Raw genomic sequence first — 19,753 nt, 5'->3', positions numbered from 1 at the left:
AGCTACTGTGCTCCGGTGGTGGAGGGAGTGAATGTTTATGGAAAGGGCACTAATCAAGCGTGCTGCTTTGTCCTGGATGGTGTTGAGCTTCTTGAGTGTTGTTGGAGCTGCACTCATCCAGGCAAGTGGGGAATATACCATCACACTCCTGTCTTGTGCCTTGTAGGTGGTGAATAGGCTTTGGGGAGTCAGGAGGTGAGTTACTTGCTGCAAGATTCCTTGCCTCTGACCTGTGCTGATAGCCACTGTATTTATCTGGCTAGTCCAGTTCAATTTCTGGTAAATGGTAACCCCCAGGTTGTTGATAGTGGGGGGGGTTTAGTGATGGTAATGCCATTGAATGTCACGGGGCAATAGTTTGATTCTCTGTTATTGGACATAGCCATTGCCTGGCACTTGTGTGGCGTAATCGTTATTCGTCAGCCCAAGCCTGGCTATTGTCCAGGTCTTGCTGCATTTGCACATGGACTGCTTCAGTGTCTGAACATTTTTCAATCATCAGTGAACATTCCCACATCTGACCTTATGTTGGAAGGAAGTTCATTGATGAAGCAGCTGAAGATGGTTGGACAGCACCATGAGGAACTCTAATGCAACTGAATCCTTTTTTCACATAAGGAGACTAAAATTGTACACAGTATTTCAGATATAGAGGGCGGAATCCTCCGACCCCCCGCAGGGTCGGGGAAACGCCCGGGGCCGGCGTAAATCCGGCCCCCGCTGTGGCCAGAATTCTCCGCCACCCGGGAATCGGCGGGAGCGGGAATCACGCCCCGTCGATCGGCGTGCCCCCCATGGCGATTCTCCGGCCCGCGATGGGCCAAAGTCCCACTGCTGACAGGCCTCTCCCGCCGGCGGGAATTGGAGCACCTCTGGTGCCGGCGGGATTGGCGGTGCGAGCTGATCCCCGGGGTCCTGGGGGGGGCGCGGGGTGATCAGACCCCGGGGGGTGCCCCCACGGTGGCCTGGCCCCCGATCGGGGCCCATCGATTGGCGGGCGGGCCAGTGCCGTGGGGGCACTCTTTTTCTTCCACCGCTGCCACGCCTTCTACCATGGCGGAGGCGGAAGAGACCCCCCCTACCGCGCATGCGCCGGTGGTGACGTCAGCGGCCGCTGATGCACCGCTGCATGCGTGAACCGGCGAAGGCCTTTTGGCCAGAGCCGACGGCGGGTGGCGTGCGTCAAAGGCCGTTGGCGCCGGCTTTGGTGCCAGTCGGCGTGGCGGAAACCATTCCGGCACGGGCTTAGCCCCTAAAGGTGCGGAATCCGGAGTGGTTGCCGCCACTACACTACGCCAGGACCCCCCGCCCCGCCGGGCAGGGGAGAATCCCGGCCATAGTCTCACCAAACCCCTTTACAGTTACAGTAAAAGTTTCCTGCTTTTATATTCAATTCCCCTTGCAATAAGCATCAACATTCCATTTGCCTTCTGAATCGTTTGCACCTGTTTCCCGACCTATTGTGATTCATGCAGCAAGACACTCAGATCCATCTGTAGTTCCGGGTTTTGCAATATCTCTCTGTTTTTAAATAGTTTACTGCTTTTTTATTCTTCCTGCCAAAGTGAATGAGTTCACATTTTCCTACTTCATCTGCCAAATTTTTGCCACTCACTTAACCTCTCCATATCCCTTCATAGACTCTGTATCTCCTCTCAACAATTTAATTTTGTACCTATCTTGGTGTTATCACTAAATTTAGCGGCTATGCATTCGGTACCTTCATTCAAACTGTTGATATAGATTGTAAATAGCTGAGGCCCCAGCACTGGTCCCCATGGGTGTCCAGTAGCTACAGCTTGCCAACCTGAAAAAAGAACCATTTCTTCCTCCTCTGTTTCCTGTTAGTTAACCAATTGTTTATCTATGCTAATATGTTACACTCTACACCAGAAGCTCTTATTTTGTGTAGTAACCTTTGACATAGCACCTTTCCAAATGCCTTTTGGAAGTCCAAGTATACCACATCTACAGGTTCTCTTTATCTCTTGTTTTTCTAAATCATCTTTTAGTCATAGTTTAATTGTTTCCAATTTACTCTTTCCACATTCTTTATGATATTCTGGGCGAGATGTGATACTCCTCCTGCTGACAGGTTAGAAGATTGGGTGGAGCTACATAAAACCCAGCAGGCGGTCTTCCCACTGCCTGCCTGCACACCCGACCAGTCAGAGATTTAATGAGTGCAAGGGTTGCCTGCCTATCCATGGAAATGTTGAGGCCCTAAGTGGCCACTTATTGGACTCTTAAAGGCCTCATCCTAACCCAGATGGTTTTTTACTCATTGCCGGATGAGGCCCACGCTATGCGGGATGGTTAACAGGTTTAACTGGTGTTGTACAAGGATGGGGAGGACACATAAGTTAGGAATAGAACAAAGAACAAATAACAAAGAAAAGTACAGCACAGGAATAGGCCCTTTGGTCCTCCAAGCCTGCGCCAACCATGCTGCCTGTCGAAACTAAAATCTTCTACACTTCCGGTGTCCGTAACCCTCTATTCCCATCCTATTCTGGATCTCGCCAGGTAGCCCCTCAGAATCACACATGCAATACCCATCGACCCAAAATTTCATCCCCTCTTTAGCCTTGGTCTCTTGACTCTTGAACCGGGTCCTCCAGTTTCTCCACCCACACATGCCTCGAATCGCCACTCACGCCCCTCGCAATGACCGCTAGGCTTAGACTTATCTGTCGATTCGGACTCCTCAGGATTGGAGACTGCTTGCAGCCCCAGCAGTGGCTTCTGATGGCACTGCAAGGACTACAGATGTGCTGGCCAATTGGATTGTGTGGCAGCCCTCTAATGGAGGGCTTCATTCAAAGAAAGGGGCAGAAGTTTTGCCTTAAAGTAATGAACACTGCTCCCAGCATTAAATTGCTGTGGGATGGCCATCAGGGTCATGGGAGAGAGCCAGACGACTTTTTAGTCATGGAGTGGGGGCCATGGCACCCCATAAAATCAAGACTCATATACCTTTCAGATCAATTATTTTCAAGGCTAAAAGCAGAAGTTTTCTGCAATCTTTCTTCATAAATTGTACGCTGATAATAAAATTCAGTTTTGTGGTTCTTCTATGAACTGCCTCCATGACTTGAATGTCTCCCTGACCCAGAACGGTGTGTAGTACTCGAGGAATGTTCTGGCTAGATGAATTATTTGCTTTGTGGGTTGTTTCTCTGCAATGAAACAATCTGAAAACATCAAATCTAACTCTCTATCAGCTTCACTCTTAGCTATTTCAACATTATTCATGAAGTATTAATGCAGCTCTTTTTTCCCCCTGTGCATCATTTCACTATTTTCCATATTAAATTTTGCATCCCAGATGCTTATTCAAGCATTGAATATCTAACACAGCAATTTTATTCATTCCTCCTTTATATACAAGGTACATGTGAGTATAATCCTGATTCTTTCATTTCACTTTCATGGAAAACCATTTGTTATGCAGATGTAAATGGATTATTGTGTGATTGCCGCACTGATTTGATGTCACAAGACATTCTGTATCCCATGCAAGGGGCATTGACCATTATGGTATCAGGTTTGATCACTCTCTGATCTCAGCTGAAATAATGGTACGTGTGCTGCTGTGCTGCGTAAGGAAAAATACATCAGGGTTCCAAATGCCGCCATTATCCAGAAACCACGACCATAGTGTTACAATTATGAGGTTTATACGATCATTGCATTTTGGGGCTATGTCTTTAATTTAAGGTAAAATGAAGGGTCATGTGTCCTGTTCTGAAATCTGTCTGACAAATAGCCTGGGTGGTTTGATTGTTAAAGATCAAAGGGGGCCTAGATTGTGTTTCTGGGAAGAAAGTGCAAGGTATTTACACTGTTGGAGACAGTGGCAGCAACCTGTGTGAAAACAATGGATAGACTGTGGGTCTCCAAAGTTCCAGAGAAGTGTTGAGAATTGTGGGTTATAAACAGTTGTGCTTTAAACTGTCCATTTACTTCCAAGGTAAAAGAGCATTGGGATCTCAAGTATATCTAATCAACAATTCTATCTGGATAAAAGCCCATATGATTCACTTTGCCACAGACATGGGCTTTGAGAGGTGGCAGATGGATCTGATATATCCTGGAAAGCTCACAGTCTTAGATAGTCTATTAGGATCCAGGAGAGGGAAAGGAGTGAGACATTGTGGTTCTCCACCCAGGAATGTGGGTGGTAGCTTGCACTCAGATTGAAAAGTCTAAATTCATGATGAGTTAAATGAGGCTGGAAGATTTGCCTAGCTTACACAAGAGGAAGAACCTCTGGGGTGAGGGGAGAAACCTCACTTTGAAAGACAGTTGTGAGATTAAATGTTCTGAGGTTGAGAAAGTAACAGAACCGAAATAAAGCCTCAGGTGCTAACAATCACCTCTGTTTTTTTCTGGGTAATTTGAATGCCCACTTAAAGGGCAGCATAGAATATATCTTCAAAGTGTGTTTCCCGTTGTCATAAGAAAACGGGGAATGTTCTGTTTTGTGTTTTAAAGTATAAGTTGCCTGCAGAGAAGATGTATAGTCAATAGTTCTTTTAGTGTTTTGTTACAGTAAAAGTCTTAACATGTGAAATCTGGTTCAGTCATCCTGTTAGCAGCTAATGAGAGGTTTAATTTTGTTTTTATTTTGTTGGTCTCCACTGAGATCTTAACAGTAGGTGTGTGCAGATATCAGGTGAGGAAAGAATCAAACTTGGCTATGGTGCCCTCCTCATAAGTACGTATTCTGCTTGGACTCACCATTGAGGGTTTCATGAATCACAGCCTCTAGGCATGGTCAGAGAACAATGACTGCCTTGGGAACCATACCCTGACAGAAAATCAATCGTCAAAACTGGCAAGGAAGTGTTGGGGGGGGGGGGGGGGGGGGGGGGGGGATTAAAAGAAGACTTACCATAGGTTAAGTTATTTCAGTAAAATCTTGCAGCTGTTGGCACTTTCTTGAGCAAATGCTGATTGTATTAAACTCCTGCGAACGGTTCTTTAATGCAGTTAGACATTATCTAATCATCAGTCTTAAATGATTTCTGTAAGTTTAACGAGGTAGTATTGATCTCAGTGAGCTGAATGAAGCTGTATGAGAGTTTTTGAACAGACTTTTGTTTACTTGTTGAATTATTTCAACTTTAACAGACTAAGTTAACCATTTTGCCATCAATCGTGATTGAGTCTATATATCAAATACAAACAGTAATAGACTAGAACTTAGAAAACATTTAAGAGAAGAATTTGTTTATATTTCCCGAGTTAACTTTTAGATAACAATGAATTTGACCTTACTGGCTGAGCTGATGAGAGTAAAATGGCCTCTTTCTGTGTGCATGGCTTGCTTTTCAAGAAAATACCTTTTATAAACAAATTTAAGTACAAAGATGTGTATGCATTGTGTTTTTGGGTGTGTTTTTTTAAATCAGGGTGGAGGATGCCGGTGCTGTGGAATGGAAAATCTAGCTTTTAGCCACCTTTATAACATTCCCAAATTAGGTGCAGCATGGTTAGATGTGGAAGGTAGTCTTTCTTTCTCTTCAACAATGAGCACTATTCTCCCAAACAATGACTAGACATAGACATAGGGCGGGATTCTCTGACCCCCGCCATCTGGTCTGAGAATCCCCGGGGGGGGGCGACGCCGGCCGCTGTATTCTCCGGCACCAGCTTTCGGGCGGGGTTCACACCACGACGGTCAGGAGCCGTTGGCAGCGGCCTGTCGACAATTCTCCGGGGCCCGATGGGCTGAGCGGCCGTCGGTTTCTGGCCAGTCCCGCCGGCGTGGATTGGACATGGTCTACACGGTGGGACCTGACAGGTAAGTTGGCTGGGCTGGTCTTCGGGGGGACGCAGGGGGGATCCAACCCCTACTGCCCCACTAAGTGTCATTTTGGGCAGGAATCGTATCCAATTCGGGGCTCAGCTCTTCACTGCTAACAAGAAGGAGCAACATTTAAACAGTACCTCCGCACTCACTCCAAGTCAAGCCAAGAGGATGGCAGCGTGGAGACCTGCTCCGCGATTTCTGGATGCAGAGCTTACCAGACTTCTGGATGCCCTGGAAGAGAGGCCCAAGGCCACTGTGACAAACTCTACCTGGGAAGCAGTGGCAGCTGCAGTTAGTGCCAACAGCATCACCTGGAGGACCGCTTGTCCAATGTAGGAAGAAGATGACTGACCTCTTTTGAGCAGAAGGTTAAGTCACCATCACTCTCCAGCTGGCATCAGTCCTGCCAAGCTTCTGGATCACTATCAGTAAGCACCACACAGCTTCCGATGCACATCAGGTGGAGGCAGGAACTTCCAAGAGATACAGCAGTCAGAGGTCTGCTGGATCCAGGACACAGCTGGCCCCAGTGAAATGTAAAGCCTTTGGACAAGGTTCTCTCAGGTGCTGCTAGAGATGATAAGTCAGAGTCGTGAGATTCAGGAGGGGCTGTCAGCGACACCCCTGCAACTGCAGGTCTGATTTGAGGAGTCCCAAAGGCTTCAGGCGCAGATGATTCAAGCATTGCATGGCACCCAGGCTAACCTGCAACGTTGGCGACCCCTGCGGAAAGCTTGGGGCACGACGTATGAGCCATGAGTGGTGGTGTCCAAGGCATGGCACAGTCTGTGACGACCATGGCTGAGGGCCTCAACATCATGTCCCATTCGCTGAGGGATATGTCCCAGATACAGGTGCACATCGTTGTGGCTCTCCAGAACATGGCCCAGTCACAGAAGATCATCGCTGACGTCTTCGAGGCAATGGTTCAGACAATGATGGGCCTCCAGGACTGGCAGCGCCAAATAACACATAGGCTTCTGGAGCTCACTCCAGCTGTCTCTCTATCCCATGGAGTCATCCAGGGGTCCACGAGCGCCCCCACAGAGGAGGAAGCACTGGAACCCATCCCAGGGCCTTCCACCAAAGATACTCGGGCCGTCTCCAATTCCTCGGACTCCTGCACCCCCCTCCTGACACCGGGCATCTCAAGGGCAGCAGCCAGAACAGGGTGGCATAGCGATACCATTGGCATCCATAGGTTAGCCCTCGAGGCCCTCCAAAGGAAGATCAGCAAGGGCATCAAAGGCCACAGGGCACAGAAGGCAACAACTTTCACCTCTGATGCGCATCCTGGGGAGACACCTAGAAGGAGCACTAGACCATGGAAGATTAATACGTTATAGGAGCACTCAGTGGGCATGGGTGAGGTTAGTAATCATCAGTAATCTATCCCCATCTGGACTTGTTTCCTGCCACAGACCCACAAGAAATACCACCAGCGAAAACACATGAAATTCACAGTGACGGACATCCTGGAATGCAATCCTTGTCACTCACTGGACACTGATGTCCCCTCCACCCTAATTATGGTCCAAAATACAGTGTCACTGACACTCAGGCGTAAGGATGGGAGTCGGTGCGCTGTCAGCAGAAAGACAGAAGTCAGACTTATCAGGTCCTGGGGCATACCACAGCCTTCTTCACAGCAAGTAGTCATCACCCTCATGCCGTGCATAGTGATTTGCTGACAGTGCCAACACAGGCCCATCGCAGAGCCTCAACGATGTTCATCAGTATCTGGGACATATCCCTCAGCGAATGGGACATGATATTGAGGCCCTCAGCCATGGTCGTCACAGACTGTGCCACGCCTTGGGCACCACCACTCATGGCTTGTACGTTGTGCCCCAAACTTTCCACAGGGGTCACCAGCGTTGCAGGTTAGCCTGGGTGATGTCATGTCACATAGACCCATGGAGGGTGGGAGGGGGAATAGGATGAACAGCGAAGGGACGGTGTGGTGTGGGGAATGTTGAGTTGGCGGACACTGTACCTCTTGTCATGTGAAGGAGGCTATGAGGTTCTCTCTGGTCCACCTGGCAAGTTGGATCCAGGCCACCACCTGTTCTCCATCCTCCTGGGTCCTCCGTGTGCTCATCCCCACCCCCTCCTCATCCTCCTCCTCAGACAAGGCACGTGTTCCTCCTACACCTCACCCAACATGCAGCCATGCTGTTGTCAGGTTGTGGAGGGCACAGGAGATCACACAAAATGACAGGCCCTCTGGGGCTATACTGTAATGCACCACCAGAACAATCAACTGCTTTTTAAACAGCCTGATGTACCGCTCAAAATCAGTACAGTTCACAGCATGAGCCTCATTGTAGCCATTATCCTGGCTGCACAGAATACATTGGATGGAAGGGCATCATCACAATCATTCCCATAAAATGTGGACTATAAATTAAAGGATACATGTTCTGAGATATTTCCCAAGCTGAGAAAGCTGTTCCGACACAAGCTCAGGAATAGATATGGTGGTACTCATCACTTACTACCTGTCCAAGAGTTAACAGCAACCGCACATATCGCGGGGAATCATTAATTTCCTGTGCCCCTGGAGCTACCATAGCTGAAAGCAGCCACTTTGCACAAAATGAGGGAAACTTTGCGATGATGGATAGACTATAATCTGTATATAGTATGAGTAGATTATCATCATCTGTATTCTCAGTTATATGTTTAATGTTGTAGTTCTAGCATCCAACCAGCAGGTGGTGCGAGTATGTGGGAATGAGACCTGGACGCACCATGTGTTCAAGGACAAGGGGCAGGATTCTCCGACCCCCCCGCCGGGTTGGAGAATCGACGGGGGTTGGCGTGAATCCCACCCTGCCATCCTCCAAATTCTCCAGGCCCCCAAAAATCGGTCCGGCGCAACTCAATGGGCCCCAGGGCTGCCCGAATTCACCAGTCCACGATGGGCCAAAGTCCCGCACGTCTTTTGCCAGTCCCGCCGGCGTAAATTGGAGTAAGTCCCTTACCAGCGGGACCTGGCAGCACGGGCGGCCTCCGGGATTCTTGGGGAGGATCTGGCCCTGGGAGGTGCCCCCATGGTGGCCTGGCCTGCAATTGGAACCCATCGATCCGCGGGTGGGCCTGTCCCATGGGGCACTCTATACTTCCGCACCGGAGGCTGTATCGGTCCGCCATTCCCGGTGCAGAGGTGAAGCCCTCTGCGCATGCACGGGGATGACGCCAGCACGTGCTGGCGCTCCCGCACATGCGCCAACTCACGCCGGCCGGCAGAGGCCCTTCGGCGCCAGTTGGCGTGGCGCCAAGCCCCTTTCCCGCCAGCCGGCGGGGCGCAAACCACTCTGGGGCAGCTCTGTAGTATCTTAGTGTAAGTTGTTAGACCATTATTTACAACTGTATTAATCTTAGATATTGTAGTAATCCTTTAACATAGTGTTAGTAATAAATAGTTTTGTTGTAAAAGAAAGTCAAAAGTTCTTTGTTAACACGACCACATCAAGATTGAACATCACCATAGTCAAAGAACATTCCAAACCTGCACGGGCCATTCCTGATTTCTATCCTCAGGATAACCAGGAAGATCAGATTGAGTATCTTGACTGTAAACTAATGGGTGTGACTTGCCAAGACAGATCTTTATCAAACCATCTGGAAAATCTGGTAGGACCTTTGTATAATGTGACTTATTCCGTTTGCTTTACAGTAACCTACTGTTTGACAGAAGATGCACTAATTTAGAATTATTGGCAAGACAGCATGAAATGTTTCCCTCAACACAATAAAAACATTAAATGTTGGAAATTCTCAGCAGGCCTGGCAGCATCTGTGGAGAGACAAACAGAGTTAACATTTCAAGTCCAATATTACTTCTTCAGATCTGAAGAGGGGCAGAAATGTGATGGGTTTCATATTGTTGAAGAATAGGGGAGAGGTGTTAAAAGGAAGAAAAGGACAGGGATGGTAAGAGGGTGGGGAGATTAAATAGAAAAGATGAAATGGAACAAACGGAGTGGGAATGGGAGTGGTAAAGAAACAAAAAAATGTTCCAGAGTTCATGGTAATAGCAGAATAAAGGTCAGCTCTGCTTGAAAGCAAAAACAAGATACAGTGGAGGAAATGGTCCCTTCGGAATGCTGACAGGGGAGGGAGGGGAAGAAATGTTTGGTGGTGGTATTGGGGTGGAGGTGGCAGAAATGTCAAAGAATGACCCTTTGAATGGAGGCTGGTGGAGTTGAAAGTGAAGACAAGGGAATCCTATCTTGGTTCTGGGAGGGAGGGGAAGGGGTGAGAGAACAAGTGCGGCAAATGGACCGGACAAGGTTGAGGGCCCTGTGAACCACAGTGGGGGGGAATCCTTGGTTCAAGAGAAAGGAAAAGAAAGTCATGTCAGAAGCGGAAATATGAATGCGGAATACAGGGTTAACGGTAGGGTTCTTGGCAATGTGGAGGAACAGAGAGAACTTGGGGTCTATGTTCATAGATCTTTGAAAGTTGCCATTCAAGTGGATAGAGTTGTGAAGAAGGCCTATGGTGTGCTAGCGTTCATTAGCAGAGGGATTGAATTTAAGAGCCGTGAGGTGATGATGCAGCTGTACAAAACCTTGGTAAGGCCACATTTGGAGTACTGTGTGCAGTTCTGGTCACCTCATTTTAGGAAGGATATGGAAGCTTTGGAAAAGGTGCAAAGGAGATTTACCAGGATGTTGCCTGGAATGGAGAGTAGGTCTTACGAGGAAAGGTTGAGGGTGCTAGGCCTTTTCTCATTAGAACGGAGAAGGATGAGGGGCGACTTGATAGAGGTTTATAAGATGATCAGGGAAATAGATCAAGTAGACAGTCAGAGACTTTTTCCCCGGGTGGAACAAACCATTACAAGGGGACATAAATTTAAGGTGAATGGTGGAAGATATAGGGGAGATGTCAGAGGTAGGTTCTTTACCCAGAGAGTAGTGGGGGCATGGAATGCACTGCCTGTGGAAGTAGTTGAGTCGGAAAAATTAGGGACCTTTAAGCGGCTTTTGGATAGGTACATGGATTACTGTAGAATGATGGGGTGTAGATTAATTTGTTCTTAATCTAGGACAAAGTTCGGCACAACATCGCGGGCCGAAGGGCCTGTTCTCTGCTGTATTTTTCTATGTTCTATGTTCTAAGTGGCATCGTGGAAGGTAGCATCATCAAACCAGATGGGGCAGCAGGGTAGCATGGGGGGCAGCAGGGTAGCATGGGGGGCAGCAGGGTAGCATGGTGGTTAGCATACATGCTTCACAGCTCCAGGGTCCCAGGTTCGATTCCCGGCTGGGTCACTGTCTGTGTGGAGTCTGCACGTCCTCCCCCTGTGTGCGTGGGTTTCCTCCGGGTGCTCCGGTTTCCTCCCACAGTCCAAAGATGTGCGGGTTAGGTGGATTGGCCATGCTAAATTGCCCGTAGTGTCCTAATAAAAAAAGTAAGGTTAAGGGGGGGTTGTTGGGTTACGGGTATAGGGTGGATACGTGGGTTTGAGTAGGGTGATCATGGCTCGGCACAACATTGAGGGCCGAAGGGCCTGTTCTGTGCTGTACTGTTCTATGTTCCATGTTCAGTGATGACTGAGAAACTTGGAGAATGGAATGGAGTCCTTAAGAAAGCAGGTTGTGAGTAAGTGTAGTTGACGGAATTGTGGGAGACAGTGGGCTTTTAATTAAGAATAATTAAGAATAATTAAGAATGTCTCTTCTAGAGACAGAGAAGTCAAGGGAGGGAGATGTAATGTCCCTCAATGTGATATTGTCCTGATCAATGGAATCGTCAAGTAAAATGCACTTTGGTAGAACTTGCCCTTCATGTTTTTCCAAAGACAAAGGATGGGTTCATTGTCATATTTACAGCAGAATTTAATCATGCAACTGTGAGATCAGGAAAGTACTATGCTCTCGGTAGCCCGCCATGCTTATTTCCAACATTGACATTGCTGTGCACACTGCCAATTCTCAAATTCCATTAAGTACTAAGAAACATGCACAATTAAAATGTGTTGGCCAGAGCCATCAGCTTTGGTCCCAACTCAGCTCTCACAACTGAATGATGGCAAGTTATGTACATGAAAAGAAAAATGAAAGATATGCCTTTTATCACCTCCAAATGCCAATGAAATACTTATGTAAGTGTAGTCACTGTTGCAATGTAGGAAACACAGCAGCCTCTTTTCACACAACCGACAGCTACAAACAGCAGCGTGATAATGGCCAGGTCTTCCGGTGTTGTGATGTTGATTGAGGGATAAATGCACTGGCAAGTGAAATGAATTTTGTTGACTGCTATTGACTCCAACTAGTGATCATAGATTGATCGAATGATACAGCGCAGAAGGAGGTCCATTCAGCCCATCATGCCTGTGCCGTTCTTTGAACGAGCTATCCAATTAACCCTTTCCCTGTGGCCCTGCAAGATTTGTCCAATTCCTGCTGAAAATTATTATTGAATCTGTCCCCTTCAGTGTATTCCAGATTACAACAAGCTGCTGAATAATTTTCCTCATCGCACATCTGGTTCTTTTGCAAACTATCTTACGTCTTTGTCTTCTGCTGAACTATCCTCCTTCTAAGAGAAACAGTTTCTCCACAATTTCTACGTGAAAGTCCTTCATGATTTTGAATTCCCCTGACAAATCATCCCTACACTTAATAATAATAATAATCTTTATTATTGTCACAAATAGGCTTACATTAACACTGCAATGAAGTTACTGTGAAAAGGCCCTAGTCACCACACTCCGGCACCTGTTGGGGTATACAGAGGGAGAATTCAGAATGTTCAATTCACCTAACAAGCACGTCTTTCAGGGCTTATGGGAGTAAACCGGAGCACCTGGAGGAAACCTACACAGACACGGGAAGAATGTGCAGAATCCGCACGGTTCTGCTCGAAGCACAATGGTCCCGGTTGATCTAGTCTCTCCACATAAAATCCTTTCACTTCATGTCCAGAATTGGGAGCAATTCTCACACTAATATTTTATACTGGCCAGTGTTTTATAAGGGATATCGCTGCCCTTCATAGAATCATAGAATTCCTACAGTGCAGAAGGAGGCCATTAGGCCCATTGAGTCTGTACGGACCTTCCGAAAGAGCACCCTACTCCTCTGTCCCATCCCCATAACCCCAACTAACTGTTGGACACTATGGGACAATTTAGCATGGCTAATCCATCTAACCTGCGCATGTTTGGACTGTGGCCGAAAACCAGCGCAACCAGAGGAAACCTACGCAGACAAGGGGAGAACGTGCAAGCTCCACCCAGACACTCACCCGAGGTCAGAAGTGAACCTGGGTCCCTGGCGCTGTGAGACAGCAGTGCTAACCACTGTGCCGACCTTGCCTAGAATGGGACAGAATTGGCTAGTTTTATCTCTCAAGATCATGAACATGGCTTTCAGGTGCTGAATTGCTGCCTGGTAGAAATACTGGTACGAAGTTAACACTGGAGGGACTATACCCAGTTGGGATTGCGCCTATCGAAGAGACAAAGCACTTATTCTGTCAATGTTATCACATGAAACAAACAACTTGCATTTATATAGCGCCTTTCCTAATCTCAGAATGTTCCTCATTTCTTCACAGCCAGTTGATTTCTTCAAAATGTAGTCACTGGTTTAATGTAAACAATTATTAAGGTGTGTTCTAATGAGGTAATTACAGTGTGTGCTGCTCAAAGGACAGAGCTTATCAAGCAGGCAAATAAATTCTGGACAGGATTTTACAACCATTCCTACTGGCGTGATCTTTCTGTCCTGCCAATGGTGACTCCTTGCCGCGGGGTGCAAACAGTGAGAAACCCCATTGAGAGCAGTAGGACTGGAAGTGTTTACCAAAAGAGTTGGAAAATCTCACCCAGAATCACACGAGGGGGGGCGAGGGGGGAGGGGATGCAAAAAACCACCCTTTGTTGTGCCTATTTGCCAGAAAATACAGCTGTCAAAACCATTTAACGTGACAGGTTTGATCTGCATATTTTTAATAGTCTCTTTTATTTTTCACAGGGTGGAATTATTGCTGATGCTCGTTTGAAGGAACTGACCCCGACAATGCCAGTCATTTTCATCAAGGCTATTCCGGTCGACAAGCAGGAAACGCGCAATATGTATTCCTGCCCGGTTTACAAAACACGTCTCCGAGGCCCAACCTATGTCTGGACATTCAATCTGAAGACCAAGGAAAAACCATCCAAATGGGTGCTGGCTGGAGTTTCACTCCTTCTGCAAATTTAAGTAGCAGAGTTTTCACATTTCTCACTACACTGGCAGGAAAGACTGCTGATTAATGTCACTCTAATTTAGTTCTCTCACTTGAGTGTGAAGATAAATAGATTTTTTTTTAGCAATGTAAAAAATGACTTCACAGGGATGGGTTCTGTGAGTATTTGGAACAAATTTGCACTTTATTTGCGATTTCTCAATTTGAATTACATGCAAATATAATTTGAGGGCGTGTCTTGTCATGGGTCATTTAAATGTCCCTTTTTCTTTAATAAAGAGCTTTTTCCAATCCTCTGTTAATATGGTGCTGTTACATGATGCACATTTGGATTTTTCTCCCAGTTGATTTTACACTGTGAAATTAATGAGTAAATACAACACAGTATGTTGGCACTGTCTTTTGTTAAGTGTGAACATAAAGCTTCCTGGAAGATTATAAAGCTTGATGGTGGAACTGTTGACTGTTCCACCTTCACAACTTGCGGAGTTTCTGTGAATAAAGCACATATGAATCTTTAATTGAAGAGGCTGCACACCAAAGGTTTGATAACGCTCCGCATGTATGGCCAGAATAAAAGCTTTGGCGTAAATGCAAAAGACTGGCTCAGGGTTTATCTGTAGTTTCTGTAATAAGCTTGCAGAAAGTGATGAATCCCTTCACCTGATCATTCCTTGCTTTTGTGCCTTTTTAATGCCTTTCCAAACTTGCACTCCTCATCTCCTGTGATGGCGGGCACAATGTAATGGAAAAAAAGAGTCCCGTTGTGGGCGCGTTTAGCGGGGTGTTCCCCAATTTACCAATTAGGAGGTCCCCGAGCCACCCTCACAAGGGCAGGACACAAGAACACAAGAACAAGGAGCAGGAGTAGGCCATCTGGCCCCTCGAGCCTGCTCCACCATTCAATGAGATCACAGCTGATCTTTTGTGGATTCAGCTCCACTTTCCGGCCCGAACACCATAACCCTTAATCCCTTTATTCTTCAAAAAACTATCTATCTTTACCTTAAAAACATTTAATGAAGGAGCCTCAACTGCTTCACTGGGCAAGGAATTCCATAGATTCACAACCCTTTGGGTGAAGAGGTTTCTCCTAAACTCAGTCTTAAATCTACTTCCCCTTATTTTGAGGCTATGCCCCCTAGGTCTGCTTTCACCCGCCAGTGGAAACAACCTGCCCGCATCTATCCTATCTATTCCCTTCATAATTTTATATGCTTCTATAAGATCCACCCTCATCCTTCTAAATTCCAATGAGTACAGTCCCAGTCTACCCAACTTCTCCTCGTAATCCAACCCCTTCAGCTCTGGGATTAACCTAGTGAATCTCCTCGGCACACCCTCCAGTGCCAGTATGTCCTTTCTCAAGTAAGGAGACGAAAACTGAACACAATACTCCAGGTGTGGCCTCACTAACACCTTATACAATGGCAGCATAACCTCCTTAGTCTTAAACTCCATCTCTCTAGCAATGAAGGACAAAATTCCATTTGCCTTCTTAATCACCTCTTGCACCTGTAAACCAACTTTCTGTGACTCATGCACTAGCACACCCAGGTCTCTGTGCACAGCAGCATGCTTTAATATTTTATCATTTAAATAATAATCCTGTTTGCTGTTATTCCTACCAAAATGGATAACCTCACATTTGTCAACGTTGTATTCCATCTGCCAGACCCTAGCCCATTCACTTAACCTATCCAAATCCCTCTGCAGACTTCCAGTATCCTCTGCACGTTTTGCTTTACCATTCATCTTAGTGTCATCTGCAAACTTGGACATATTGCCCTTGGTCCCCAACTCCAAATCATCTATGTAAATTGTGAACAATTGTGGGCCCAACACGGATCCCTGAGGGACACCACTAGCTACTGATTGCCAACCAGAGACACACCCATTAATTTCCACTCTTTGCTTTCTATTAATTAACCAATCCTCTATCCGTGTTACTACTTTACCCTTAATGCCATGCATCTTTATCTTATGCAGCAACATTTTCTGTGACACCTTGTCAAAGGCTTTCTGGAAATCCAGATATACCACATCCATTGGCTCCCCGTTATCTACTGCACTGGTAATGTCCTCAAAAAATTCCACTAAATTAGTTAGGCACGACCTGCCCTTTACGAACCCATGCTGCGTCTGCCCAATGGGACAATTTCTATCCAGATGCCTCGCTATTTCTTCCTTGATGATAGATTCCAGCATCTTCCCTACTACCGAAGTTAAGCTCACTGGCCTATAATGTCCCATTCTCTGCCTACCTCCTTTTTTAAACAGTGGTGTCAAGTTTGCTAATTTCCAATCCACCGGGACCACCCCAGAGTCTAGTGAATTTTGGTAAATCATCACTAGTGCATCTGCAATTTCCCTAGCCATCTCTTTTAGCACTCTGGGATGCATTCCATCAGGGCCAGGAGATTTGTCTACCTTTAGCCCCATTAGCTTGCCCATCACTACCTCCTTCGTGATAACAATCCTCTCAAGGTCCTCACCTGTCATAGCCTCATTTCTATCAGTCACTGGCATGTTATTTGTGTCTTCCAATGTGAAGACTGATCCAAAAAACCTGTTTAGTTCCTCAGCCATTTCCTCATTTCCCATTATTAAAACTCCCTTCTCATCCTCTAAAGGACCAATATTTACCTTAGCCACTCTTTTTTGTTTTATATATTTGTAGAAACATTTACTGTCTGTTTTTATATTCTGAACAAGTTTACTCTCATACTCTATCTTACTCTTCTTTATAGCTTTTTTAGTAGCTTTCTGTTGCCCTCTAAAGATTTCCCAGTCCTCTAGTCTCCCACCAGTCTTTGCCACTTTATATGCTTTTTCCTTAACAATTTGATACTCTCCCTTATTTCCTTAGATATCCAGGATCGATTTTCCCTCTTTCTACCGTCCTTCCTTTTTGTTGGTATAAACCTTTGCTGAGCACTGTGAAAAATCGCTTGGAAGGTTCTCCACTGTTCCTCAACTGTTCCACCATAAAGTCTTTGCTCCCAGCCTACCTTAGCTAGTTCTTCTCTCATCCCCTTGTAATCTCCTTTGTTTAAACACAAAACACTAGTATTTGATTTTACTTTCTCACCCTCCATCTGTATTTTAAATTCCACCATATTGTGATCGCTCCTTCCGAGAGTATCCCTAACTGAGATCATGAATCAATCCTGTCTCATTACACAGGACAAGATCTAGGACCGCTTGTTCCCTCGTAGGTTCCATTACATACTGTTCTTGGAAACTATCTCGGATACATTCTATAAACTCCTCCTCAAGGTTGCCTTGACCGACCTAGTTAAACCAATCGACATGTAGATTAAAATCCCCCATGATAACTGCTGTACCATTTTTACATGCATCAGTTATTTCTTTGTTTATTGCCTGGCCCACCATAACGTTACTACTTGGTGGCCGATAGACTACTCCTATCAGTGACTTTTTCGCCTTACTATTCCTGATTTCCACCCAAATGGATTCAACCTTCTCCTCCATAGCATCGATGTCATCCCTTACTATTGCCCGGATGTCATCCTTAAATAACAGAGAAACACCACCTCCCTTACCATCCACTCTTCCCTTCCGAATAGTTTGATACCCTCGGATATTTAACTCCCAGTCGTGACCATCCTTTAACCATGTTTCAGTAATGGCCACTAAATCATAGTCATTCACGATGATTTGCGCCATCAACTCATTTACTTTATTCCGAATACTACGAGCATTCAGGTAAAGTACACTTATGTTGTTTTTTTTACCTCTGTTTTGAATCTTAACATCTCCAGTTTTATTCCTTTTAGTATTACTGGGCCTATTCACTGAGTTCCCCTCAGTCACTGTAACTTGTACTGTCGCCCTTTTGGATTTTGATTCTGTCTTCTCTGCCTTGCACTTTCCCCCTTACTTCCTTTTGCTTCTGTCGATGTTTTACAACCTTCCAACTTCCTGCATCGGTTCCCATCCCTCTGCCACATTAGTTTAAACCCTCCCCAACGGCTCTAGCAAACACCCCCCCCCCCCCCCCCCCCCCCCCCAGGACATCGGTTCCAATCCTGCCTAGGTGCAGACCGTCCGGTTTGTACTCGTCCCACCTCCCCCAGAACCAGTCCCAATGCCCCAGGAATTTGAATCCCTCCCTCTTGCACCATCTCTCAAGCCACGCATTCATCCTATCTATCCTGACATTCCTATCTGACTAGCTTGTGGCACTGGTAGCAATCCTGAGATTACTACCTTTGAGGCCCTACTTTTTAGCTTAACTCCTATCTCCCTGAATTCAGCTTGCAGGACCTCATCCCGTTTTTTTACCTATATCGTTGGTGCCTATGTGCACCACAAAGCTGGCTGTTCCCCCCCCCCCCCCCCCCCCAGAATGTCCTGCAGCCGCTCCGAGACATCCTTGACCCTTGCACCAGGGAGGCAACATACCATCCTGGAGTCTGGATTGCGTCCACAGAACCGCCTGTCTATTCCCCTTACGATCGAGTCCCCTATCACTATAGCCCTGCCATTCTTCTTCCTGCCCTGCTGTGCAGCAGAGCCAGCCACGATGCCATGAACCTGGCTGCTGCTGCCTTCCCCTGGTGAGCCATCTCCCTCAACAGTATCCAAAGCGGTATATCTGTTTTACAGGGAGATGACCGCAGGGGACACCTGCACTGCCTTCCTACTCTTGCTCTGTCTTTTGGTGACCCATTTTCTATCTCCCTCAGTAACTTTCACCTGCGATGTGACCAACTCGCTAAATGTGCTATCCACGACCTCCTCAGCAACGCGGATGCTCCAAAGTGAGTCCATCCGCTGCTCCAGAGCCGTCAAGCGGTCTAACAGGAGCTGCAACTGGATACACTTCTTGCACGTGAAAGAGCCAGGGACAGTGGACGTGTCCCTGAGCTCCCACATCGCACACAAGGAGCATGACACGGGTCTGGGATCTCCTGCCATGTCTCAAACCTTAGGTAAACTTATACAACTACAATTTCAAAAAATGAAAGAAAAATAAATAAATTAGACAATGAAAAGAAAAACTACTTACCAGTCACTTACCAGGGTTAAAAAGCACCTCCTCCCCACCCAGCTTCGAATTCTCAAACTCACTCTTGGTTGTGCCTCACTCTGGCTGTGTCTTCTCTGGCTTACTGGGAGAACTCGCCCAGGGTCTCAGATGCATGCTCCCTGGTTCTCTCCCTTTCCTGATTACCTCACTGCACCAAATTACCAAGTTCCAACTTCCCACTCTGGATGTGTCTCACTCTGGCTGTGTCTTCTCTGGCTCACTGGGAAAACTCACCCAGGGTCTCAGATACTTCCAGGTTTTCTCCCTTTCCTGATTACCTCACTGCACCAAATTACCAAGTTCCAACTTCTCACTCTGGCTGTGTCTTCTCAACTTGCACCCAGGTTCAATCCCTGGAATGGTCAAGATTCCACCTGGGTACTGTGGCACTACCACGCTGGCAGTGCCAAGGTATTAGACTGGCAGTGCCAAGGTGCCAGTGTCAATGTACCTGGGTGGCATCAGCAGTGCAATGGTACCAAAATGCCCAGAAGCCCATCACCCAGAGGCCTCAGATCGCCTGGGAGACCTCCCAAGTGTCATTCTGCCTGGTGCACATTTGTGGAGACCAGTGCTAAACGGCGCCCGATTGGAGTCTCAAAACCAAGGGGATTCAATCCCGGGAGCTGGGAAGATCCGGCTTTGACACATTCAAGTGAGCCGAACTG

General features: G+C 46.7%; 1 protein-coding gene across 1 annotated transcript in view; it reads left to right on the top strand.

Annotated features, from left to right (window-relative positions):
* The window catches only part of LOC119953293 (dynein heavy chain 9, axonemal-like), a 686,444-nt gene extending 671,931 nt beyond the window's left edge, over positions 1-14,513 (top strand). The window contains exon 69 of the mRNA XM_038777408.1: positions 13,816-14,513. Coding sequence (XP_038633336.1) covers positions 13,816-14,043 — 228 coding nt within the window. The 3' untranslated portion in view covers positions 14,044-14,513. The remainder of the gene's footprint in view (positions 1-13,815) is intronic.
* Positions 14,514-19,753: the final 5,240 nt, after the last annotated feature.

Source organism: Scyliorhinus canicula, chromosome 18 (assembly GCF_902713615.1).
Source record: "Scyliorhinus canicula chromosome 18, sScyCan1.1, whole genome shotgun sequence".
NCBI lineage: Eukaryota > Metazoa > Chordata > Chondrichthyes > Carcharhiniformes > Scyliorhinidae > Scyliorhinus > Scyliorhinus canicula.
The sequence above is the reverse complement of the archived record's forward strand: the minus strand, read 5'-3'. Positions and strand labels throughout refer to the sequence as shown.